Source organism: Patella vulgata, chromosome 4 (assembly GCF_932274485.2).
Source record: "Patella vulgata chromosome 4, xgPatVulg1.2, whole genome shotgun sequence".
Taxonomy (NCBI): domain Eukaryota; kingdom Metazoa; phylum Mollusca; class Gastropoda; family Patellidae; genus Patella; species Patella vulgata.
In genome coordinates, this window is record NC_065882.2 from 86,381,367 (window position 1) to 86,408,611 (window position 27,245).

The following is a 27,245-nucleotide window of genomic DNA, read 5'->3' on the forward strand; positions in this document are numbered from 1 at the left end:
GCACAGACAATTACAGCCAGATTTAAGTGTATTTATACATTTAGCGTGTGATGAAATATACTCATAGGATCTAAAGATAATCCATGACTAAATAATAAAGCCCGGACTATATAGACGTTCAGGAAGCTAGAATCAATCGGAATTAAAACCCCACCGGCAATAATCAAACGTCATGATTGACCGTGAACATATAATTTGCCGAGTGGATTATCCAGTCTTTATTAGACGTTATATATTCTGAAGGGTAAACATTGGATAGTCGTTGTCTTCTCGTCTCTCGTCTGGCCTATTTATCTAAAAGATTATTGGAAGTATTTGTGAGGGTTTGGAACGGCCACTCCCACGCCTATCCCAGGATGTTCTCTTGTCAATATGGCCACGAATTATAACAATTGATCGTGGCCGACAGCGAGTCGTGACCCAGCACATTCTACACAGAATGAATACCCAAACCTAAGATTAGCTTTAATTTGAATTTTCGATCTGTAAAAATGTGAGATGAATTGAGTTACTTCTGTGTCTGTTGTCTGCTACCACCATTTTAAAACCATAGATTAAATGGGACCGTGGTCATCCCTGGAGAGAGAGAGAGAGAGAGAGAGAGGGAGAGGGAGAGAGAGATGGGGTTTAACGTCCACTCGGCACAAACTAGGTCATTTCGGGACTAACACATGATTCCATCTTATTTCAATAATTTGCTTCTGCGTAGATGTCTTTAGCAGTGGGCGGAAACCGGTGGAACCGGAGAAAACCCACGAGGTCGGACAGGCGACCCTACCGGGGAATTGAAACCACGCCAGTTGACTCAATGACAGACCTTATGACACAGCGTGCACGTGTTAACCATTCGAACATCCAACCCCCACGTCATTTCTGGAAGTGAGCTACGACGAAGGTCCAATGATCTTTTTCTGCGGAAAGCAATATTCTTATGATTCGGGATCATAAGAAATTAAATGAACTGGGGTGTAACGCCCTACCTTCCTTCACCAACCGGGATACGAAAGGCGTACAAACACAAGGACACTGGCGTTTCTGCCTACCTTCATCAAATTCAAACCTTCAAAATTTCTTTAACGTACACGCCAGTTTGTACAAGGCGCCCCGTTTTTTGGTCCATCCGCAACGAGTTGACGCTGTCCCCTGCCAGGTCTTCTCTCTAGGACCACCAGGTGACCGAATCCTGGATGGTTAGTGAGGCAGCGCCTTACTCATCGAGTTCCATATTTAAAGATAAGCAGCACACTGTTGTGCAAATGACCTGACTCGAAGCAAGAATCCCAGCTTCACAAAGTACATAATAATATGTGTTTATTGTTATTTTTATTTATAAGGTGGTGTTTTAGTCGACACCCCATCATTTATTGTTATGACAATAATAAATAAACTATCAACATAGTTATGGAAAAAAGCTACTGAGTTATTTAGGAGATGTTTTGAAGAGTATTCTTTGAACGTTTTCAAGCTAATGAAAGAATATTAGCTTGAAAACGTTGAGAGAATACTCTTCGAAACGTCCACTAAATAAATCTGTAGCTTTTTTCCATAACTATGTTGATAGTTTATTTATCTGTTCAGTTACTAAATGTCACTTAAAGAATAAGACAATAATAAAGACGTGTGATTTATCTCGTGTTATATTATCATAAATAGGTGTGATCATCACTACTTGACGTGTGATTAATAATCCAGGATGACAACCTAACACACAACAACTTGACAAACAGATTGAAACATCAACATGTCCACATATCTTACTCCGCCTTAATACATATTTTATTTTATCTTATTTTGATATGATGCTGTTTTAATTTCGAAGTGGTAAAATGGGTCACGGGGTTGAAGATTTAGGTCAGGTTTCTGTTAGGTGAGAATTGGCAACATTATCTACGATGACAGGAGTCAGAATGAACTCCATCAATTTACTGTTTTACATTCTAAATCTTGATGGAGGATTTCTTGCTTCAGTACCCTCTAGCCAGTTTGGTTTCATGGCTGCCGATTGTGACGAGAGTTTAGATCACCAGGTCCGTCATTGAGTCAACTGGTGGGGTTTCGATTCCTACACTAGTACGTGATAACTAGTATGGTCGCCTGCCAAATCCCGCCCCGAAATAATATATCTAGTAGACTTTAAACCCTATTTGTATCTCGCTACCAAACTCGGGGATTTTCTCCGGGTCCACCGGTTTCCTCCCACGTTCTTAAGACCCCTCCGCGCAAGCGAATTATTGGTATAAAATTGAACCATATATTAGTCCCAAAATGACCTAGTTTATGTTGTCATGCTGGTTGAACAAATATATCAAATGATGTGAGGGATTAGCCAATGAACCGGTCTATTACGGTAAGTTTTTGGTGTGCGGTGCACGGAACTGTGTGTAACCCACTAGAAACATCAACGCTGATTGTTTAATCAAATGTCTGACGTCATAGGGTTCAAAGCCGCTCGTATGACCTCTGATGCGACCTTTCACTGCAACCGGTCACATCTTCATGTAGTGTTAGCCATCGAAAGTATATAAAAAAATAAAACGAAACGAAATATAGATCTGTATTTTAATCCGATTGGGACTATGTGAGTCAGTCTACTGGTCTTTGACAATCTCATAGGGGTTGATGAAATATATAAAATCAGTCTATGAGAGAGAGAGAGAGAGAGAGTACTGGTTGGAGAAGATGGGTGGTCAGAATCTATACTGATACGAACGATGAGTAGATTGATCTAAAAGGTAACCCCTCTCCAACCTGCCATACTAACACCTATATCATCCGTCAATCATCTTCAACACCTGGTCGAGTAGGTAAAATTTGATAATCTTTTCATCACCTCAACTATATTCACCTTTGACCTAGACACAAGTTTTATAAACAGCTGGTCTGAAGATTGAATTATAGATCAACTGGATTTGATTATCTGTTGTAATTCTTACAAATTAGACCACATCAACACAATTTAAACAACCGTATCATAACCGAATATAAGAAAGCAGATGAAACGACTGAATGTAAATCAGTTTATATACATTCATATTACATTATTATGTAATGCGTTGCGACCCATTTGTGTCAATTTCTAGTTCCCAAATATTAGTGATTTAGCTCCTTTCATAACCTAATATAAGAAAAACAGAATAACAACAGCACCATGACCTAATATAAGTAATGACACTTTTCTGCACCAACCAAAGGACATTTTGCCATTAATGGGGGTTCTTTTACGCGCAACACATTAGCAACAGTATCTTTACCTAATATAAGTAGCCCATCTTGAGTCGGAATTAATTTTCTTCTGAATTGTTCAAGTCTGATTCGCACTTGTCAGAGGAACCCGTGACAAGGGGAGAGAGAGAAGAGAGAGAGAGAGAGAGGGAGAGAGAGAGAGAGAGAGATAAATGAGGTTTAACGTCAACTCGACACAAACTAGGTCAGTTCGGAACTAACATACGGTTCAATTTTATTTCAATAATTCGCTTGCGCGTAGGGGATCTTTAGCAGTGGGAGGAAGCCGGAGGACCCGGAGAAAACCCACGAGGTTTGACAGGTGACTCTACTGCTTGTCACGTACAACCGGAGAATCGAAACAACGCCAATTGACACAGTGACAGACTCATCCAACCCCCACCCCACTCTATGACAAGGGAGCTGGGGGCGTTGAAATGTAGGCATTTCCCATGTAACCACGTGTTCCTCTCAAAATGACCGAGTGGTGGGTGAGATGACGATAAGTCAGTCTTCATTCTTTTGGCTCTAGTAAAATGCGCCTTTTTTTCACATTCTATGTCAAGGGAGTGCGTCGTTTATTTGGCGAGTTTAGTTTTACCAGATATCAAGGTATTATCGTTCGAGATTTTATCTACAAAATGTCTGAAGGCATAAATTTATGAGGTTTGGAAGTTATTTGAACAGAATAGAGCTAGGTGGATTATTACCAGGTAAACTGATACCAAAATTAGTTAAAATTACAGACAGGTAGAAACCAGGTAACTGAAATACCTGAAATAATTACGAATAACGTCTGTCTGACTTCACGGCAACACAAGCTGGTTTCTAGATCCAACAATGATCAAAATATCAACAATTCATAGCCCAGGTATAACACTTTTACTGTTTATTTCCAGTGCGACCCCCCACCCCCCACCCCCTGTCAGTGGTGAGGGACCGAGGGCCTGGCTGGAATTAAATGGGGTCTAAAGTCCTACTTTTCTGCGCCGACTGGGCTAATGAAGATGAGGGCGTGGCAAGGAACAACGTGTAGTGTTAGTTGTTCTGGTGTGACGAAACACCGGGGTCCCGTGTACACGTATGAGTACACATAAAAGATCCCTTCACGGTTGGAATTCGATGTAGTACCGCTGCCCAGCCAAAATTTCCTATAGCACACTGTAGCCTATAGTGTATGTCCGTCTTCATTAGTCCTGTAGATTCAGAAAAATGTTAATTCTCATTAAATATGAATGTTAATTCTCATTAAATATGAATTTGATTTGAATTTTAAAATATGGAGGATTCCAACAAGAAGCCAGACATATAATTAGGGTTAAATGAGATTACCCAATAACAAACTGAACATTACGATAATTCTAAACGGCCATTTGTTTTAACAGTATGACGTCATCGTGATAAAATCTCCATAGAGTTGTCCGCCCTTTGTTTTATGTGGCGTTTAGATAAAGTTATAATATTACTAAGATAGGCTGGTATCTCGTGATAACATTCATTCACTCAATTATACATCTTCGCGTATTATAAATATTCTACATAGCCCACTTCCTATGTAGTGATGGCTTCTGGAAATGGGCACACCCGCCCCCCCCCCCCCGTTCCTCTGGTTTCCTCCCATTGCTAAAGACCACTATGCGCAAGCGAATTATTGAAATAAAATTAAACCATATGTTAGTCCCGAAATGACCTAGTTTGTGTCGAGTGGACGTTAAACCCCATTTCTCCCCCCCACACCCTAATGCATCCACCACTTTAGGAGCAAATAAGCATAGTTGGTAGGCTAGACGTTCATAACAAAATGAAATGGGGTTTAACGTCCTACGTTTCTGCACCAACCGGGCTAATGAGGGAAATTTTGTCCGGACAGCGGCGTTCCCGACTACTCTTCATCGAATTCTAAGGGTTCTTTTACGTGCACACCAACGCGTACACGGGTAGACCACGTTCGTCACAAATCACATTCTAGATTCCAAAGTCTCTACGAACAACATCAGCTGATAGCCATACAAAACTCGTTACGTTATTATAATTTATGTGAAAATATATAAATCACAATAATCTCTCCCTCAACAATAATCCGTCCCTTAACCGCTTTAATGATTTATGGCTGCCGTGTATGTTGTTTAAATCATAGTTTTTTTCTTTATCTCTAATATTTGTTTTACACTCAATTAAGTGTAGAAATGTGTCAATAAAAAGAATTTATCTATGTGCCAGTTAAGCATGTTAATCCCCGGTGTTTCGGTGATATCTTTATAAATATACGTATATCATAAGTTGTCAGTCGTTAGGCTTTGTCTTCTGTAACCCAGTTGTTGCATACAAATGTAGAAAGTTAAAGGAGCTAAGTCTCTAAATCAATATCATCCAAAATCTTCCCCATTTAAAACAAGAATTATTTGTCAATTTAAATCAACATTGATGTTGTGATCTTACCGGCAAAAGGTAGGCTTCTAATATCTAATATTTAAGACAAAATAAACATTTTACCATTGGTACACGAATCGTGTAGCATAATGCGTTTCATTTAATCCCCGTGTTTCAATGATTTCTATACGAATATAATAAGTTACTACGTCTTCAATAGGCCAGTTGGTGCAGAAAGGTAGGGCGTTAAACTATTTAATTGATAGGCTAGGGCGTAGCGCCGCTGTTTGGGAAAAATTTTCCCACTGCACGTTAAACCCCGTTTCATTTATCACTTATTTGTTTTTAGCTTTTTTTAGTTTTCTTAGGGGGTGGTGGGGTGGTGTAAAGAAGAGAGTTTGGTGGATCCAAACAAGGTGAACTGTATTGGTGCGGAGCGGAGTGGTGCAAAAATATTTTTAGGACACGTCTCACCATAATTACCCCATGAGATCAATCCAATTTTCAATTCATTTATAAAACTTCAAGTTGATCTGAGAATTTCACCTAGCAAACCATTCATCGTCTAGTTTTCACATTTATTCTACACTATTTCTAGATCGTGATTAGTAAGTTTGGATCGCCATTTACAATGTTAGTGCTTTCATATAACATGCATTTCTATTCTTTAATCTATGTTCAGATAAATAGCGGGAGATGTCACGTGAACTTTATTATATTACAATTTGCACCGAGTTGTTGATAAACAAATTGAAACGGGATGAAACTCAATCTGGCCATTGAAAACTGTCCTAAATATACGACCATTGTCGGATATCACGTAGAGGAATATCCGATAACTCAAATATCTACAAATATTGTAAGAAGGTGGCTGTGTTTCACACCCTATCACACTTGTATTTTATTCTCTATCATCATAGCGAGTAGATTAACCCCCAGTTTCTTTTAGAAAACCCTCAATGGTCTGGCCTCGAACCTACCCACAAAAACTTCCTAAAAATATATCTTAACTTTAGATTGTAAAACCCTCAATGGTCTGGCCTCGAACCTACCCACAAAAACTTCCTAAAAATGTATCTTAACTTTAGATTGTAGAACCCTCAATGGTCTGGCCTCGAACCTACCCACAAAAACATCCTAAAAATGTATCTTAACTTTGCTATATCATGTTCCTGGATTTTTTGTTTTTCTGGAACTTCGAATGGTTCGTTCTCGAGACTTCAACAAGTAGGCATGTACTACTATGAATAGGGAACCTTCAATTCGTGGAGTCATCAACACCATACTAAAGCCCACCAATGATTGCGCAATTGACCTAATAACAACCATGTCAAGTTCCGTGTCCATCGTACTGTCCTACGAACAATAACAGCAAGAAGAAGAAATGTATGAAACCAGCGCCTGGTTCAAGACATCAACAGACTCATTTAGAAGCATACTAAGCTTAACTGTCTGTTTAGAACAGACACTAAGCCAGTTGACCGACATTTTATTTCCTAAATCGACGAATTTGGTCAAAAACACTACGTGTATTTCGAGAATTGATAAAATTAAAAATGTTTATTTAGTCTTTGTGTGTATGACAGATGTGAAACGGAGTAGAACCGCTTTACAGAATAAATTTTGGATATGGCGGCCATTCGGGGCAGAGATTTATTCTCGAAGTAAATAGTTTTCTGTGTGTAGAATGATCTAGAAGTTTGTCACGATACGGCGGTGGATTTTCTTTACAAGACAGTCTTAAATAAATTATTAAACTTTGGAAGAATTAAATACAAAGCTAAAACAGAAATCATTAGCAATGTTATTAAAAGCATCGTTACCCATAAAATAATTTACCTATATAAATTACTACCCAAATAGAATCGTTAACTTATTACAAACAAAACTACCCAAATTACAAAAAAAACCCCAAAACTGGGGAGGGGAAATGTAATGAAATGAAATGGGTTTAACGTCATACTGTTCTGCTCCGACTGGGCTAATGAAGACGATCTGGGGAGGGGAATCGTGTGTTGTTTTCATTTTTCTATATATTTATTCAGTGGATTTATGAATTTTGTTTGGGGAACAGGCTAGGCCCACGTGTTTATGAATTTTGTTTGGGGAACAGGCTATGCCCACGTGTGTTCAACAAAAAAATAAGATGTTTTAAAACCCTCTGTTGATTTATAAACTTCATTCGTTAGTTTGTCAGTTGAGATCCGCAACTTGCAGACAGTTGAACATGTAAGCCATCATTGATCCACACTCAACTGTCGGATTTTCGAGTAAATTAGAGTCGAAGTAGAAGTTGCCAAAATAAACCCGGGTACTTGTAAAACACGTGATAAAATCAACAATCAGTCTGTAATATATCTGATAGGCCAACATTCCACAATATGTCAGACATACACACACACATGCTACCATTCTTAAATCCTATCCTAGTCACACCCGAAAAGTCTATATTGAGGGCGGGGTGGGCGGGGTGGGCGGGGGGCACGAATTGCTTAACGATATATATATACAACGTTATTCCTCCAGGTCAGATACCAGTATCCATTCACAACTTAAATTATCATTGTGTGAGAAAAATCAACATTCTACATAGGTAAGAAAATTCCCCCGTTACAGGTAAGAAAATCGCCCTTCCCCCCTGGTGAGAAAATTACACTTTTATACAGTTATGAAAAACATACCCATTTACACAGAAGGGGAAAAATTACGCATTTACTGAGGAGAGGAAAATCACATCCATTTAAACAGGAGAGGAAACAATTGCCCATTTACACAGGAGAAGAAAAACATACCTATTTACACAGGAGAGGATATTAATAATTCTAAAAACTAATTTGAAAACTTTTTTAAAACTCAAGTTGCAGGTAAATAATTGGTATAATACACGTTTTATCATCTAAAATACAGGCGCAGTACAAGGAATAGTTTAAAGACATTTCTATCAACTGCCATAACCCTTATCTTCAATGAAAATTCACGAAATCAAGCATTCCATTTCAAGACACTTGATAAATCGGTATTAGAACCTACACAAAACAGACTGAGTTTACAATCTTATATGTTATGGCGTAAGCCGATTGTTTGAGCTTATTGGTAATTTTCAACTCATTGTAACTGACTGAAGTTGGATCCCGCCCTCAGGTCATTTTAATTTTGATGATAATAACGGCGTCACCCAATATATTAGCTATTCAATCAACCAACTCAATACTAGAAGTTATATAACACAGAGGTTGTGAAAATAAATTTAATCCTCCGTCAATAATTAACGATACAGATGAAGTACTGGTTAACAATCAGTTAACGATTTAACCAATGTTGATATAAATATAAAACCTATTCATATTACAGCGGCCATTTTGTGGACAAATTACGTCATATCAAACACTCGGCGTAATGCACAAGTATGACTAACGTTATAGTCAGAACTCAGCGTTTGATGTTTTCTACCATTTATTGCAAGATGTGCTTTGATTCTAGGACGATAATTCTCTTGTTTCCTATCCAATACACCAAGTTCTCTCAGTACAAAAACCCACATCAAACGAAATTACAAGGTTTTTTTGGTAAACACGCACTTTTCGATCCCCCAACAAATACCCGACTAGCATTTCAACAAAGTGTTGAATACATCGAGTACCGGAGGAACAGAAGAGACACGCGCCTTGATCTTTCTAGATTCTATCAAAATCTATGTTTACATGTTTGTGGAGGAATTAAAGACGGTCGATCCCTAATGCATTATCGACTTACTACAAACCCCGAGTTAAAAAGATTTTTATAATAATGTTTTAATATTAGTTTGACGAGTATAAACATTATTCAAAAACTAACGGTCGCCATGTTTGTTCGGCTTTCACACGATGTCGATGACATAATGATTAACAAAATGGTCTTTGTATTTCATTTATGTTTCATCATATGAATCGACAACTCCGGAACACATTCACAGAATATCGACAAAACAGTTGGACATTTTTTTTTTCAAAGACGAGAATTTAGTTCTTTATTTGTATCGCCATTTTTGTAAAGACTAATCCAATCAATTGTATCTGAAGAACAAAGCACGTGATATACAATGCCACGTGCTATTCAAAAGATCGTCTTACCAGAGAACAGACAATTACACTGTACAGATGACATGAAGTCTTCTAGAATATCTTGCCACCATTGCGCATTTTCTAGTACATTCCATCACCATTGCGCATTTTTAAGCACAAGAAATATGGTCGACCGCCTAACATCCTGGGATTTTCTCCGGGTCACCCGGTTCCGAAATGTCCTAAACAACCCTTGGTGGTTTCAATTCGAAATAATAGTTGGCCGAGGTGCCACTGACTGGGAGAAATTTCATTCATAGCATACTTAATGGCGTATGCCCGTCTTCATTATCCCGGTTGGTGCAGAAAAATGGGACGTTAAACCTCATTCAGATGGAATGAAACACCGAGGTCACGTGTTTACATTGTCGTGCACGTTAAAGATCCCCTCCCTGGCATTTGGAATTCGATATAAGAGTAGGTCGTAGCGCCGCTGTCCGGGCTAAAAAAAATCCCTTATAGCACACTGTATAACGAATGCCCGTCTTCATGAGCCCGGTTGGTGCAGAAAAGTAGGGCGTTAAATCCCATTTTATTTAATGTATATACGTGTTTCCACCGGTGAAGGTGAAAGTTGTATAATCTGTAGCCCGGATGAAGGACATCGTCTGGTATTAGACTAGATCAACAGATTGTAATGTCGGACATGAAGATGCTGTAGGAGATATCTGATAAATCTACCAGAATTATTACATTTTACACGGTCACTCACAGATTAATAAAACTAACCCCCGGGCCAAGATAAATAAAACTACTACGTCGTATTCTCATCATATCACATATACACGGAGTTAAATACAAGAAACGGATTCTCTCCCTCTCTCTCCCTCTGAGTTAAATACAAGAAACGGATTCCAGGATAAACTATAGTGAAATGGGGTTTAATGTCTGCGATATCACTTAGGTGGAAGTGGACGTTAAATAAAGCTATTTCATACACACTGTACTACTTTTCGGCACCGACTGGACCCAATGAATGAAGACGGGAATACGCCGTACAAAACTGCAATGTAATGGGACAGTCGCTTTTCTGCCTACTTTCCAACTGCCAAGGATTCTTTTACGTGCACACCAACTCTGGTCTTTGCTAGCCCCTCCGAACTAGGAATTCCCAACGATCTTTTACGTTCACACCAACTCTGGTCGGTCCTTTAAAAATTCATGGAATGTTCTGAATAAAAACACGGAAACTGGAAACATGATCAAATATGTTGACTATTGTTGAAATGTGAGGTAATTTTATTGTGACACCAGATCGGGATGGGTGGAGAAATGAGCCATGATAGGTAAATAACCTTCTGGTCCGACGAGGTTTTATGTTGGTTAGAAATATTATACACATCTTTACTAACTAGAAGTAGCGAGAGAGAAATGGGGTTTAAAGTCCATACATCATAAACTAGATGATTTCCCAACTTACATAAAGTACAAATTTTAGGGGTATTTTTAGCTGTGGGCGGATGTCGTAGGACTCGAAGAAAACTAGGGGCCACTACTTCTTGTGACGTATAAGCCTGGAATCGAACCCACAACACTTGACACAATTATGTAAAGCGTACGCATTAGACTAGTTGGCCACACAACCCATGGCTTTACAATAGAATAGTATTTTCAAATAATGGAAGTTCTATTACGATAGCAAAATAAAAGCACGGTGCGAACAGTCGATAGCCAAGCCCCCAGACCGTGGAACCCTTCAACGATACAAATCCCTTCCATTCTCAAAACATATCTATTAACAGTCATGGTATACTGCCACCCAAGTCCCCTGCACCTAGGACCCTTGAAGGTTACAAATCCCCTACATTCTCCAAACATATCTATTAACAGTCACCGTTACTATCATACAAATACCATACGTGATCGTGTTATCTTTAAAAGATATCTGTCTAGCTAGTCATATACGTTCAGTCAGTTTAGTTGATTGACTTTGTTTAGGGATCGGACAGTTTCATTAAAGGATAGAAATAGTTAAAGTTTAAGGGTTGGGGTTTGTGGAGAATCTTAACTCTACTTGGAATCTTATTACCATCTCTCACTGACCAATCAAATTTTTCATACTTGGGGGATTCCTTTTTAAAACAAAATAACCTAATTTTTTTCCAAACAATAATTACATGGAGATGACACAGCTAAAGGACCTCTGGGTATTAATTGAACAGTTATTTCATTTGTACATGCCGAATCAAAATAAGTATTCTAAATGATCTATGTTTAAAGATTCAATCAATAATATTTGGAGTAATATACAAGAAGAATGACTGGTTTATAAACATATCCTAGAGTGAAGGCTCCACAGTACCCTACAAACTTTTAATATTGCCTTGATTATAGAACGGAGATCGTTCTAAAATTCCAAGGTAGGGCGGTGGGTAGAAATTGCCTGGACTACTAACACATAAATGTCGTTCGGGGACCTCACGGTACCAGGTCCTCGGGGCCTACACAATCTTAACCTGGCTCTGGTTGTATGTAATGCCAGGCACAACTCAACAAGGGACAACTCAACAAGGGACAGGGGTCTGGTTGTATGTAATGAAGGGACAACTCAACAAGGGACAGGGGTCTAGTTGTATGTAATGAAGGGACAACTCAACAATGGACAAGGTTCTGGTTGTATGTAATGAAGGAAAATCTCAGCAAGGGACAATCTATAACCTTAATCCGACTCGGGTTATAATGAGTAAAGGGTTATGACACGGGGGACATTCTGTAAGTCTATACACAGGGGACAATCTGTAAGTCTGTACACAGGGGACAATATATAAGTCTATACACGGGGGACAATATATAAGTCTATATACAGGGGACAATATATAAGTCTATGTACAGGGGACAATATATAAGTCTATATACAGAGGACAATCTGTAAGTCTATATACAGGGGACAATATAAAAGTCTATACAATATGTAAGTCTATACATAAAGGACAATATATAAGTCAATAGATGGTATGAAATATACAGCTTAAGAGGGCAATAAACAATGTTGAAGTTAGTTATCTAGAATTGACGACAGGCTAGTCAGTCTTGGTGTATATATAATATATGTTATATACAGCCCACTTTATCTCTAATAAATTACACTTTAACTTATCTACTTCTACAGTTAACAATAACTAATGGCTACTAGTTTAAACTGTTAAAATGTTTACAATGTACAAGGTTAGATAACTTGAACTGTACAGATAGATCCTAACAGCTAGTAACCTCCCTGTCAGCTACGGTGGCTCAGTGAGTAGGATGCTGGCTCACTAACTGGATTACGCACGGTGTTTGTCGAGAAGAAGTGGTGCGGGATGCTAACTCACTAACTGGATCGCGCACGGTGTTCGACGAGAAGTGATGCGGGATGCTAGCTTACTAACTGGATCGCGCACGGTGTTCGCAGAGAAAGTGGTGCAAGATAGAGTGTCTAGCAAGCAGAGTTTCTATTCGATCGGATTAGACGAAAACTTGAGTGAGGCCTGGTGTACACGTAACAGAATCCTTGACAGATGAAATTCTCAATATATAGTACATTTTATGAAGTACGGCCGTCTTCGTTAGCCCAGGCAGTGCAGAACCTACGACGTTAAACCCCATTTGATTTCATTTATAACCTCACTACAAACCCCAACTGTATGTTAATATGATTTAAATTGACCCCCTTGTACCACGTATGTCTATATATTACAGACAGTACAACATCTATCATTCACTTTCTTCAAATCATCCACACTCGGCTGTCAATCATCCCGCCATCAATTTCATTATAAAACAGATAACCTTTGTTTTACCTTCATCAGGGGTCATTTACAGGTAGTCGATGAGGCGGGTGGGGGAGGGGGGAGGTAATATAGTCAACACAATGTACAAAATATACAATATGGAATTAAATGGTACTTAATGTTCTCTTGCCCCTACCGGGATAATGTAGATTGGCACGCGCCATGCAGTAATTTTGCCCTGACAGCAGAGGGCGTCCGACTACTCTTTCTTCGTCGAATCCGAACTGACAGGGGTTCAGGGGTTCTTTTGCGTGCACGCCATCGTCGACGCTTGATCTCTTCTTTTTATACCATTCGGAGGACAAGCAGATGAATCTTGCTGGGCTTTCAATAAAATGTTTGAATCACAGACAATTCTTGTAGGATGATAACGGCAGAAACAAAACCCAAAATTTATTTTTTTCAGAATGCACATTTAAGACGCGTCGTTTTCTTTTACGTAAATGAATTTTTTGACATTTGGAATTCGCTGAAGAGTAGGTTGACCGGGCACACAGCACGACCTAAGCCCATTTTCCTTAGTCCTGCTTTTGCCAAACAGTGGGGCGTTAAACCCCATCTCTTTATTTCTCAACATCTTAGTTATCATAGATCGGCGTGGGAGTAATGTTCAGGTCGACTTAATTGTTTTGATTTCGGAATGTTAATCCGCCATTCTCCCGGTATAACGAACTATTTCACGTATCAAATCTAAACCCTATCTCGACTTATTATCAATGATAAAAAAGTCATAAAACTTCACCATATCAAAACTAAATATTTCATGTATTCTAAGAATTTAGTTTTACCCATATTCACATTATAATCATTCTTCAAATGGCAGTATATATTCAAATTAAATAATACATATTCGATATAATGTACGTAAGGCATTACCGACATGCTATGGTTACATATATATAATATAGTAATTTAAAAATTAGACAACACATCAATGCGGTTGAAAAATGTACAAATATGTGTGTATGGTAATCAAATATAATATCATAAATAAATATAATGTTTTGGTGTCTAGTTGATAGCTAAATATAACGCGGTGCTGTCTATATAATTAAATATAACGTGATGTTGCCTATATTATAATTAAATATGACGTTATGATGTATAATTAAATATAACGTCATGGTGTCTACATGTTAATTAAATATATGGTCATGATGTCTACATGATAATTAAATATATGGTCATGATGTCTATGATAATTAAATATGACGTTATGATAATTAAATTTAATATAAAGTCATGATGTCTAACTGATAATTTAATATTACGTCAAGATGTCTAAATGATAATTAAATATAACGTCATGATGTCTATGTTAATTAAATATGACGTTATGATAATTAAATCTAACGTTATGATGTCTATCTGATAATTAAATATAACGTCATGACGTCTATGTGATAATTAAAATATGACGTTTCGATAACCAGATAAAGGGTATGTATATTATCCCGTGTATTGCTACAGTGTATGTAGTCTTTGTGTTGTCTTCTTCTTTTCGGGTTTATGTCCGCTTTCACCAATGGTGATAACGCAAACAAATGTCGCCTATGAAACTTGCAGGAAAGGTCAGGAGTGAATGAGATACTTGTCTAGCATAGGGCGAAAATGGAAGAGCTAGTAGTAAATGTTTGTTGTACTTGCTGTGTACTAAATAACCCAATGATATAAACATTGATAATATCCCTATTGGATTATTTCTCACACTTGTTAATAATTTAAAATCTTGTAAACTAAAACCCTAACAATAGGATACAATCAGTCCGGGAATAAATTAAGGAATTGTTAACACCGTCGACAACGCTAATTAATTTTCATTATAATTAATTAATGTGTGTGTATACTTTGTCAAGGTAGACCTAATAAATAGTAGAACTATTTATTATTATATATTTCCTCTGTATGTTCATTGACTTTAGTATAATGATTACAGGCACTAATATTTATAAACTTTGCACCATCGAGACAGGGAAAACGGTTCGGTTTCTAGTCCCAGGGCTAGGAAATTCGCTGTTATAATACTCCTCCTTTTACGCTCACGGTCAAAAATACAATTAAGATAGGTATCTACAATTTAGTTTTGACACAAAATAAACTGTTTTAAATCTATTGTATTGCAGGGAGAAGAGAACTTTACAAATTTGAGTAAATTGTATTTTGAAGAATAGATCAGGTTACAAATATGAGTAATTTGTATTTTGGGCGAGAGAAGTTACAACTATGCAAGTCCTATGCAAGTCACTAGGGTTTCAATTTGTATATAAGCATATCACTATGACCCGTGTATTTAAGTATAAAACTGATCTAATGTTTATCAAATGATTAATTATTATTTACATATTTATGAAATTTATGTCATTATTTGTAGAAATATCAAATCAAATCAAATTTAAAAAAAAAAATATTATTAATTTCTGAAATAATTTTACAAATTAATTTGAATATTGTTGAAATCTGTCATCCTGTATGTTCTTATGTTCTTATGTTCTCCGGTATATTTTGTGGGGTTTATTTTGTAACTCATACCAATATTTTTCGATAATTTTTGACTCCCTATATATTTGGTATCATTGTTTATTTAAAGGGAAAGATAAGGCTGTCCTTTTGTTTTGTTTAGTATATTGTTTGTTTGTTTTTGTATATTACAAATAACATCCTATACATTTTACATTATATTATGGACAGGCTGATGTGAACAATATTTTATTCAAATAAGATAGATATTGTATACATACACTGTCAAAAGGTAAGGATTCAAAAACTAGCCAAAGGTTTATATTAATTCGTCTCCTTATTTAATAAAAATACTACAAATACAATTGTAATATGTACACTTCACATACAAAATACATTTAACAGTATTGTATTTTCTATATACTATTATAGACAGGTTGATTTAATTTGCATATATATGAGGGAGTGATAATAAACTGGGTACAAACATAAAAAATATTTGATATATTAAAGTTTTACTTAAAAACGTCTGTATGGCAAACCGTGTATCTATATGAAAACGTTACGCTGACCTAAAGTGTGTGTTTTGGTGTAATAAAATTTATCATCAAATCATCTTAATAGCAATTGTATTACACTTTATTTGAGTATTCTATAAAGGAAAGTATCATCATCCCCTTAACATTAAATAATAACACACCAATAGAGTTGTGATAAAATAATAATTTAACTAGATATAAGTCATAAACGCTCATATGTGACATAAACTCACATAAACTGTGTAATAATATTATAAAAATCACATAAAATTTGAAATTATGTTCTAAAAATGAGATAAATGTCATAAAAATCACATAAACTGTGTTATATTATTATGAAATCTCGGGAATTATGATAATATAAGTATTGAGATTTATTTAGAACGATGTTTAAGTTATCTACAATATGTGAGTTGAATGGGGTCGTTACGAGGCTCTAATGGCGCATACCTACGTTGTTTCAATATCGAAAATCAACAGTAAAATAGGATTTAATGTATTGTATAAACTAAGGGTTGAATATTTAAATTATTAATTCTATAATTAATAAATAGCATAAGACGAACTTTATGAGAAGTCCGTGATTTAAGTCGTCATTTTTATACGCCATTTTCTATACCCATGTGATTTTCATTTTGTGGACGGAAACTGGATTTTGTGGAAGTTCCGAACATTTAGACTGGCACAAACAGTGACATAAACGATCAGTGATGAATGAATTAATATATTAAATTATAACTTACCACCAAGATGCATGGACAATCTGTAAAATTGCCAAGACAATCACCACCTTCTCCAAAAACCTTCGCATCTTTCAGTTTTAAATCTGGATTAATCCACGAAAAAAACACACAAATAAAATCCACAAGAATTCAAAGCCACGAAAGTCTTGAAATACTAGAAATCACAAGTCTGGGAATAACGTCGCCGTCGCGATTAGCATCGCGTTCATTTAAACCGCTGTCTCTAATCCAAAAATGTTGTTCGTTATGATTGCTAATTTGACTCGCAAAAATCACAAAGAGTTCTGTTGTGTTGTTTTTTTTTTCTTTCGGTAATTGGTTCAAAAATGTTCACAGTTGTTATGAAACAGATGTAAATACTCCACTATTCTGTTCGTTTTAAATCATCAACAATTAATCAACCAGTATTACTGTGATTTATATATTCTCACGGAGAACAAACGATAAACTAAAACTTCAATAAGTCTAACTTGATGGCGATATTATGGAGAGCTTTTTGTCCGGTGTAAAAGTTGATTTCGTCGACGTGTTTTGTTTCTGTCAGATAAAAACCCAATCTGAAAAGACAAGATACGATAATAAATTATTGAGAAAATACTTTGACTGACATACGAGAAAAAAATCTGTCGAGTGGTTTCACCTGTCAACATAGAGAAATAAAAACCGCTCATAAATTTCTTCGGCGTCAAATCGTTGCGTTAAGACGGTGCGAGGAGAGTGATCCGCAAATTGATACTACGTTGTTCTTCACGCTGACTACCACCAGTCAAATCCACCAATAGTTACAAGTCTGGCTGCCCCGTGTGTCATTGACTATCGGAGGCTTTACAAGCATCACGTTCTAGTGTTAGATCGGCTTCTTGTCTCGTCGTGGATATATCTATATGTAATAATACAAACTCCCCTTCTTAGCCTAAAGCTATTCACGCTGGTTAATCGAATACACACCACAAAATCCCTTTTATAGCCTACAGCCATTCACTTGATGACCAAGACTTTAAAAATAAAAACCCCTTTCTTCAAGATTCTCTGACAACACGGGTACAAGTGAATTTCAAACTATAATTTATATCAACGTCTTCCCCCTTTCTCTTTCTAGAAAATCTGCCTCGGGGGTAACCAGTTCCCGAAAACTCAAATTACAAGATTTTTGGCTTACATCTCTGCCTCTCCTTGAACCAGCTACCTGTAAAGAATTGCATTAAAGAAGCCATTTTCACCTGAGTAAAACCTGGTCTCACCTTTCTTGATGCGATTAAAAGAAATGTTTGAACAACGATTTAAAACACTTGCCTACTTTCTCTTCAATGTTTCTTCAATAAAACCATAAATATAAAACTTCTTGTTGATACAACTCAACAATGACATTTAGGGTCCGCGATTTTCACCTATCTGAGTTTTAGGGACCACCGAATGGATAAATCTCGTATGTTATTTTAAGAAAGACAATAGGGGGCTCAACTTCGCCTTTTTATAGTTAAAGTTAGTGTATACCATTTTACAATCCCTGAGACAATAGTTTTATTGTTTTCTTGATTTGGGAGTTATTTTAGCCACTATCATTTATATGGCCTGACGTTCAATTATTGTCCTTTTTTAAAGGGTTTTAATTTAATCCGGTGTCGGATATTAACCCACAGGGAGGCCGCTCATTAAACAATCGCCGCTACTTAACACCTCCAATTAGCCTAATCCCACCAATAAAAAAATTCTTTAAAGATAATAAAAATGGCGATTTAGGAGATGGTTCTTGTCGTATGTCATCGACCCAGGGGTTCGGTTTCTAGACTTGACGAGTTTGTAAAAATATAAACGAAGTAGCATTGTTATCCATTTGACATAGTGTCACGGTGATTACTAGATTTGATATTAATTGTTTGTTTCTTGCAAATGTCTGTAGTTCGTCTGGTGGTCCGCGGGTTTGTCTTATCGATTTTGTTTGGCGTGTAGTGAATTTCTCCCGCACTTACTACTAGAAATATATAAATATGTTGTCTGAGGTATTACCCTATGGTCTCTTTCTTTTAAAAAAAAAATCTCCGGGTCCTCCGGTTTCCTCCTACTGCTAAAGACCGCTACGCGACAGCGAATTAATAGAATAAAGTTGAACATATACGTTAGTCTCTATCTCTCTCCCTCAATAACAGAACATTACATTTCTCATCGGATTTATACTTACAAATATAAACTAGAATGTCTACGATATTAGCCATATGGGAGCGGGCGTTATTGTCCTTTTCAAAGTAAATTAAGAAAATGAAATAACAGAACATAGTATTTCTAACCGAATTGTTTGGTTTCCTCACACATAAGAATTATAACAACACATGCTGGAATTTTCGAGAATAAATATGCAAAAATTTATCAAATTCTCCGAAGACTTCTAGGAATAGTAAAGAAAAAAGGGGTCGGCAGACGAGGATCTGTTGATAAGACACAGGCAGCAGTTTCCAGCCCCCAAGAGAATGTAATCGCGAAGGTAATTCTTCAACCTCTGTACGAGAAAGACAGGACATGTAAAAAGTTCTGACATCCATTTTCCTTATTTGTTTCTGAGTAAAAAAAATAACTGGCCTAATGAAGACGGGCATGCGTCATGCAGCGTGCTATGGGGAATTTCGCCCGGACAGAGACGCCACGGTCTACTCTTATACCAAATTGCAACTGTCAAGGGTTATTTCACGCGCACGTCAATGTGTATATGAGACCTCGGGTTTTGCTCCCATTCGTTCGAATAGGGGGGGGGGGGCATGCAGGATATCCCCAGGAACTTTCTCAGCCAACACCGGGAGCGAACCCGAGACCTCCTGGTTAGCGAACCAGCGTTTTACTCACTGAGCCACCAAGACTCGCTTGTTGTTAGATGTCAGCAGTTATAATTGGAGGTATGTTATCAATCGGTACTGACATTGTTACGTGTCTGGTGAGATAAAACTCGACAGACTGCCATAGTTAAAGATTGCAATGATGCAAGCTTAGATCCCATTCTTCAGTATACTATTAGTAACTCCAGTCTCTGGTGGGCTTCTAACAATGTTCTAGAGGATGTGAAGATGGGGGGTCAGGTGGCACTTTACATTATAGTATAAATTATTAAATTGTAGGGGGGGGGGAGTACCGGTATTTTAAATTATTATAAAAACATAATGTTTATAAATAGATGATTATTTACATGAAGTTTTGTTTTTTACAATATGGTGCGCAATTGTTCGATAGGATTCAAATTTTTGGTTAAAAATTATGACTTGATTGCACTAAAGAAACACCAGATGCCAAATGATCCGCATTTTTATATCTTATTTATCTATCTACCAATTTATTTTTTATTTATCCATTTTTTTTTTTAGATTATTGTTTTTTACAGCTCAGATAAAGTCGAAGCTTTAGACAGAGCACGTGCAATACAGATACAGGGATTGGCAACCTGGTTTCTGCCTTGTTAATATCAGTTTCAAATTTCTGCGTTTTTACTAAAAGCGTCGAATAATATCTGTAGTAAATTTCGATTCCTCCTTCTCAGTGATGCAGCGTAGAGAGGACTTTGCGTCTAGCAGAGCGAAACGTCACGACAAACGTAGGTCCCGTGCACATAAAATAACTCTTGGCAGTTTGAATTTCTGTTGCGAATTTCCTTTAACCCTGTGTGATGTAAGGTTGGTAGCTGTTTTATAGCGGCAATACTGACACGATTAGACGACATATTACATTCTTTATCCCACCGTGGCTGCATGTTGATCGCGCATGTGCTTTGTATCAACTGATAATTCACGCGAGATCTCAGCCTATTATAACCATTATCAAACTAATTTGTACAGTTTTAAATTTTCCAGAATCTCAAACCCCCCTCCTCTAGGAAATAACTCAGCGTATTTTATCTGCGAGTAAGAAATGTGTTAGCTAGTAAATAAGACGAAAAAGATTAGCTTCTGTAAATATTTATAAATAATAATGTTATATTTCAGCGTTTACTTGTAATATATATGACACCCCCTTTCACCCCCACCCCCTCCAAAAATAATTCAAATTTTAAAATAATAAATATGTACGCAAATAAAAAATGTGTGTTAAATGTCTAACACTGGTGAACGGAAATTGTTGAAACACTAAAAAATGAATTGGAGTTTTATGGCACATCAGCTCCAACCGGGCAAATACTAAAAAAATGAAAATTGGGATCGAAATTTGCTATTGAAAAAAAGAGAAGAAAAAGGTCAAAACTTCATAATAACTATTCGCTGAGAAAAAAAATAATTCAAATTCAATTTTATAAGAATTCGCCAGGGGAAAAACAAAAACAGTAGTATTAGTATTACCCATTCATTTAACGTCTGCTTCCATATAAGTGATATCGCATTCAATAAAACTCCGGTAAATAATTCCTTGATTAAATAATATCGGTGATAGAACAACAACAGTTAAATAATTCCTTGATTAAATAATATCGATGATAGAATACATGTCATTAATTTACAAACCAAATAAATACGGCTTAAGCAGGTCTCCTTGTTATATACCACACTGATTACAATCTAGAAGTGTGCAAATAAACGCTATATATTCTAGACAGACCTAGCAAGGCGATGCACTCACCCCTCGGGACAATACCTGTGACAGTTTTGAGTGACAGGCGACTTAACCCTTGGTCATCCAGTCAGCAATATTAGGTAATTAATAGCATAACGAATCGAGAAGTCGCCGTCAACCAGTCTCGTGAGTACATGTATTGACAGCTATGGATTAAGTGAGTGTTGGGAGTCCTGAAGCCACGAAGGTTGAAACGGATTAGTATTTTGCCCTTTAACTATACGTGTAAAATGTGAAGTGATGGCAGTTTTTGTGTTGGGGATATGCGTCTCATACAAGCTAGTATCAAGTGGTAGTGTTAAATCCCCGTAAACATGACACTATCTATGAAAATAAATGACTCAAGTCGCACAGAATTAACGCGACACGCATTATGCGATATAATCACCTATCCTTCAGCCTCTCTCGTCCGTAAATTCGACGTATTGTTGTTGGTTAATATGATCAAATTAACTCAACAATAAGAATGTAGTTCTAGGGAAACGATTGTTAACCATGACAACAACAACAACAACATGTCGTTAATATGAACTAAAAACAGATTTAAATTGATGACACTGACCACCCTGTATTTCATTACGTCTTGAATATCTTTCTGACTGATATGTTGATTAAAATATAACTATAACATATCGTAACTCTATGTTTACAATTGTACATGACAAGGAGTAGGGTCGCCTGTCCAACCTCGTGGGTTTTCTCCGCGTCCTCCGGTTTCCTCCCACTGCTAAAGACCCCTACGCGCAAGCGAATTAATGAAATAAAATGGAATGATATGTTAGTCCTAAAATGACCTATTTTATGTCGAGTGGACGTTAAACCACATCTCTCTCTCTCTCTCTCCCTCTCTCTCTCTGACAAGTCCCAAGGAACTAACTGGTTAGCGAGCCAGTGCTTTACTCACAACTGTGGCCCCCTAATACTTTTACATACACACTAACACTATTTATAGAATAACAATCAATGGTTTATTAACATGCAACGTTTATCATTTACTTGATAAAGATGAGAGTATCATCGTCGAAACGTTGCATGTTAATAAACCAGTAATTGTTATTCCATAAAATAGTGTTAGTGTGTTACTGTTCAATTACCTAAATGACACTTAAAGAAGTACTTTTACATAAAGTTGTATTAGAATACTTAAAAATGTTCAAGCTTCTTCCTACGATTAAATTGCTATCTAACCTTACGGGTATTTTTTTTTATTATTCCTATGTTTGAATCGATTAAATTACTTTCTAACCTTACGGTTGTTTTTTTTATATTTCTAATGTTAGGATTACAATATCAATATTACTTTTTAACCGGGTAGTTTTTTTATATTTCGAATGTTAGGATTACAATATCAATATTACTTTTTAACCTTTATTTGCCTAAAATTTAAATGACAAAACTGCTTATTGGCCTTCTATCGTGATGTTCTTTAATAACAAAAAACAATGCAAAAAAAAGTTTCTTACCTACACATTAAATTCGACATCGAACACTAGACTAGAGCGACAGAAAATAACCAGGTAGGTGACCAAACACCAGAGAACATTCAATATTTGAAATAATTAGACCCCTTCCAATCAATCAAAAATCAAATGGTCGAATTTATCGGATTATTTATTTGATGTTGATTTCTTTTTAGAGGTTTGAAACTGCCTTTAAAATATAACATCAATAGATGCAGTCGGAGTAAAATTGAGGTTAGTAAACAAACCGATTTCCGCGGGGGGGGGGGGGAATGGTTAACGCGTCGGATCATAAGGTCTGTCATTGAATTAAGTGTTGTCGTGTGGTCCAACTTCGTGGGTTTTCCTCCGGTCTTTCGGTTTTCTCCCACAGCTAAAGACCCTTACGCGCAAGCGAATTATTGAAAAAAAAATTAAACGATGTATTAGTCCCGAAATGTCCTGGTTTTTTGTCGAGTGGGCGTAAAATCCCATTAGAAAAACACAGAAACAACAAGCACCAAAAACGGATATGACGTCATCGCAGCCATCTTGAAATTGTGACGTTAATCGATGAGGGTAATCCAAGGAACAAACATGTAAAGTTTCATGTGTCGATCGTACATGCATTGACAGAGTCTTCGGGTTTTGTCGACAAGCCCAGCCCCAAGAAAATCAACAAGATGAATTGTGTGCTTGGGAACCCGTTCCCGACCCAACAACGATAGGCGACAGGTAGTATAATAAGATAGAGAAAGATACAATATTTGAACCCTACCTGATATACTCCTATGTTGAAATCTGTATCTATATCCAGAGAGTCAGAGAGCACGTGTTACAGGAATAGGAAACAGAGTCAATATGAAAGCCAATGACGATATTCCACAGTTTTATAAATAATATACCTAGACCTGATTAACTCCCGTCTATCGTATGTATGTATATATACACACCTAGGCCTGATCAACACCCGTCATAGAGAGGGTTTGAGTTTAAAGTTTGAGAAGGGATGAAATGACAAGATTAACTCCGAGATATCTATTCCTCGATGTTTATTTTAGGATCATATGAAGTGTCATATAGTAATAGTCTTATTTTATTACTTAATCCCACTACTTCTACCCCTGTCTATATACCCACATCCTAGTGGCTTAAAGTGGCGGTTAGAGAGAGAGAGAGAGATAGAGAGAGAGAGAGAGAGAGACGTCTATATATGACGTCAATGGACCTTAATCAAAATTGTTCTCCTTATTTTATAAAACTTTTGTTATTTTTATGTATCCAATACATCAATAAGAAACTATGTTCAAAGGGTTTTTTTTGTTTCTAGATCAAAGATATTTCTCATAAACAGTGATTTAGAGTTGAGTAAATTCTTAACTTCAGTCTGAGAATACTTAGTGAACTTGGGCACTGGAGATAATCTGTCGTTGATATTTTTATTTCTTATTTAAACATACATTATGCAAGAGCTAAATCTGCCTATTGCACGTCTTTCTTTAGGCCTGAAATGTTATCTAAATTATTAATTAGACATTAATTAACTTATCCAAACCATAATCTCCCATAATGCCTCTGTAAATCATCAAGCATGATTAAGCTGTGATTCGTGTGAAAATTTCCGAAAAATGCAAATATCTTTAAAATTACTTTAAACTTTGATGGAATATGTCTTCTCAACCCCTTTTTTATATGGCGGAGTAACACTGTCATATTACACACGCCTTTCTGTCAGCGTGTCATATTACTACGCCACGGGTGTAATGGTGTTTTATAAAAAGGATAAAATAAGTTTATTATAAGATGGAGGATTCACTTACTTATTTATCAATAAAATATTTTGAAAGACAAACTGTGGTTTTATTTTTATTGTCGAGGCGAGTAATTGATACATGGACAATTATCTCCGATCATCTTTCAAACTTGACACCTCTTCACCCGCGTATTGATATCATCTAACAATACACATACACTACATATTATGAATGAAATGGTTTTTATATACAAAATGGCGGAATGTTTCTTTGTGACTTTAGACGGTTATATATGACAGAATGTCGTATCAGTTCGTCAGTATTCGAAGAAGATTATATGCCTCGCCATTCATCCAATGTTCAGTTAATGGAAATAAATCAGAAGACCTGGTCATTAACATCCCACCGCTCGATCTGAGGTGACATTCGTTTCCATGGATACACTAAAATTATGAAATCCGCAAAAAACTAATCTGATTAAATCCGCGAAATTTCCAATCAGGATTTCCTGAATGGCAGGGCAATAGGACGGACGGATGGACGGAGCTCATTTTAGTATCAATCCACTTAACGCCTCTGCTTGTCATCTCAGGGTATACTACAATATGGTGAAAGTCTGAATCTCTAAAAAAAAAAAAAAAAAAATGAAAATGAATCAGTCCACAAATGGTTCAATTTAGATTAGTATTTTTATAACATCCGGTATCAACGGCAGACAGTATTAATGCATCGCCACCTCTGTTTTTCGCTTAAATCTTGGAATAAGTGAGTAAGACGCTGACTCGCTAGCCTGGAGGTTGCGGGTTCGCTGCCGGTGAACACATACGCCATACAGTGGGCTATGAGGGAAATTTTGCCCGGACAGCGGCACTACGGCCTACTCTTACCTAGAATTCCAACTATCAAGGGATCTTTTACGTGCACGCCTATGTGAACACGGAACCTCGGTTTTTCGTCCCATCCGAACGACTAGACAGCTGTTCTTGTCAGGCCCTCAGTCCTGCATCACTGACAAGGGGGAACCACACTGGAAAATCTGTATGGACTTTGTTGGCCAATACAGGTATCGAACACCCGACCTCCAGGTTAGTGAGTCAGTGTCTTACCCACTTAGCCACCGTGACCCCCACTAGAGATAATAAGCACATGTTGATAAATGTGTGTGTGTGAGGGGGGGGGGGTTAGAGGAACCAACCATAGACACAGTGTTGATCTTTATCAACTCTAGGAGCTGTTGGAGGTGTCAACCATAGGTTTAGAAATTGTTCCACTACTGATGTTTGACCCCAGTCACAGTAATGAACGGTTCTAAGGACTTTCTTTGAGAAGGTATTGAATTCATTTCCAATTAATGTGGTCCCAAAGGTTACTACCCATAGCTTAACACCTAATTTAATGATCTACATTGAATTAAAAGTGAAACCTTACCGCATATAACCATGGACCTTATGATATAACTCGTTGATTTTGAAAAACCCCAACGTCTACTCGAGATTGTCATGACGTCTTGTTTACCTAAACAATGTCGCTTCTAAAATGTAAAACGCTTTACCACAAAGAGAAATTGTGCGATGACTATTTTATTGGTTCATACTTCATTTTTCGTGATTAAAGCATTTATTTCAATACAAATTATGACGATATTTGTTGAAAATGAATCGTTAGAGCCCATTTTAACTTTGGCAAAGCATCGATGAATGATATATGGATTGTAACAGAGACCACGTCAACGATACAATATTGCAGCTACCATACACATATTTGTGGTCTTGTCAGAAACGCTTGATTCAACATTGGTTATAAGTGAAGGAAATGTCCATCAGCTTCTCTGTTCGCCTATCAAATCTCGAGTAGAACGGATATTAAGTATTAGAATAAAAAGAATTATAAGCTTAAGTTAAAGTTAGACTTTTGTCTGGTGGCCGTAAAACGATCAGTTAGCTTTACGTGATTCGTGAAAAGTTAAAATAACCAAGACGAACAACTAGAAGCAATGGTCGACAGACGCCATAGCTACAAGAAGAATTTTAATCTCTTCACGAGCATCTACATCACGCGATGGGGGAGGGGCTACCTCTGTCCGTGAGGGTCACGATTCACGTGCCACGCGCCCCATCGAAACTTTATTCATCACATCACGCGCATCTCTTTCCTAATTTAGAGATAATTGATAAATGCTCGTCACATTTTGGAAAGAAGATAGAATTTACAATTCACTGACTTGTCTGATGAACGAGAGAGAGATGGGAATTCACGTCCACTCGACA

General features: G+C 36.9%; 1 protein-coding gene across 2 annotated transcripts in view; it reads right to left on the bottom strand.

The window, feature by feature from the left end:
* Window positions 1-18,035, bottom strand: part of LOC126817268 (protein Wnt-4) — a 31,149-nt gene extending 13,114 nt beyond the window's left edge. The window contains exons 1-2 of one of the 2 annotated variants that reach the window (XM_050544085.2): window positions 17,842-18,035; window positions 17,202-17,758 (exon numbers count right to left, since the gene is read on the bottom strand). In XM_050544085.2, coding sequence (XP_050400042.1) covers window positions 17,202-17,269 — 68 coding nt within the window. In that variant the 5' untranslated portion in view covers window positions 17,270-17,758; window positions 17,842-18,035. Of the gene's footprint in view, window positions 1-17,201; window positions 17,788-17,841 lie in introns of those variants that run through there. The other variant, XM_050544087.2, reaches the window with a different exon arrangement.
* Between the last annotated feature and the right edge of the window lie 9,210 nt (window positions 18,036-27,245).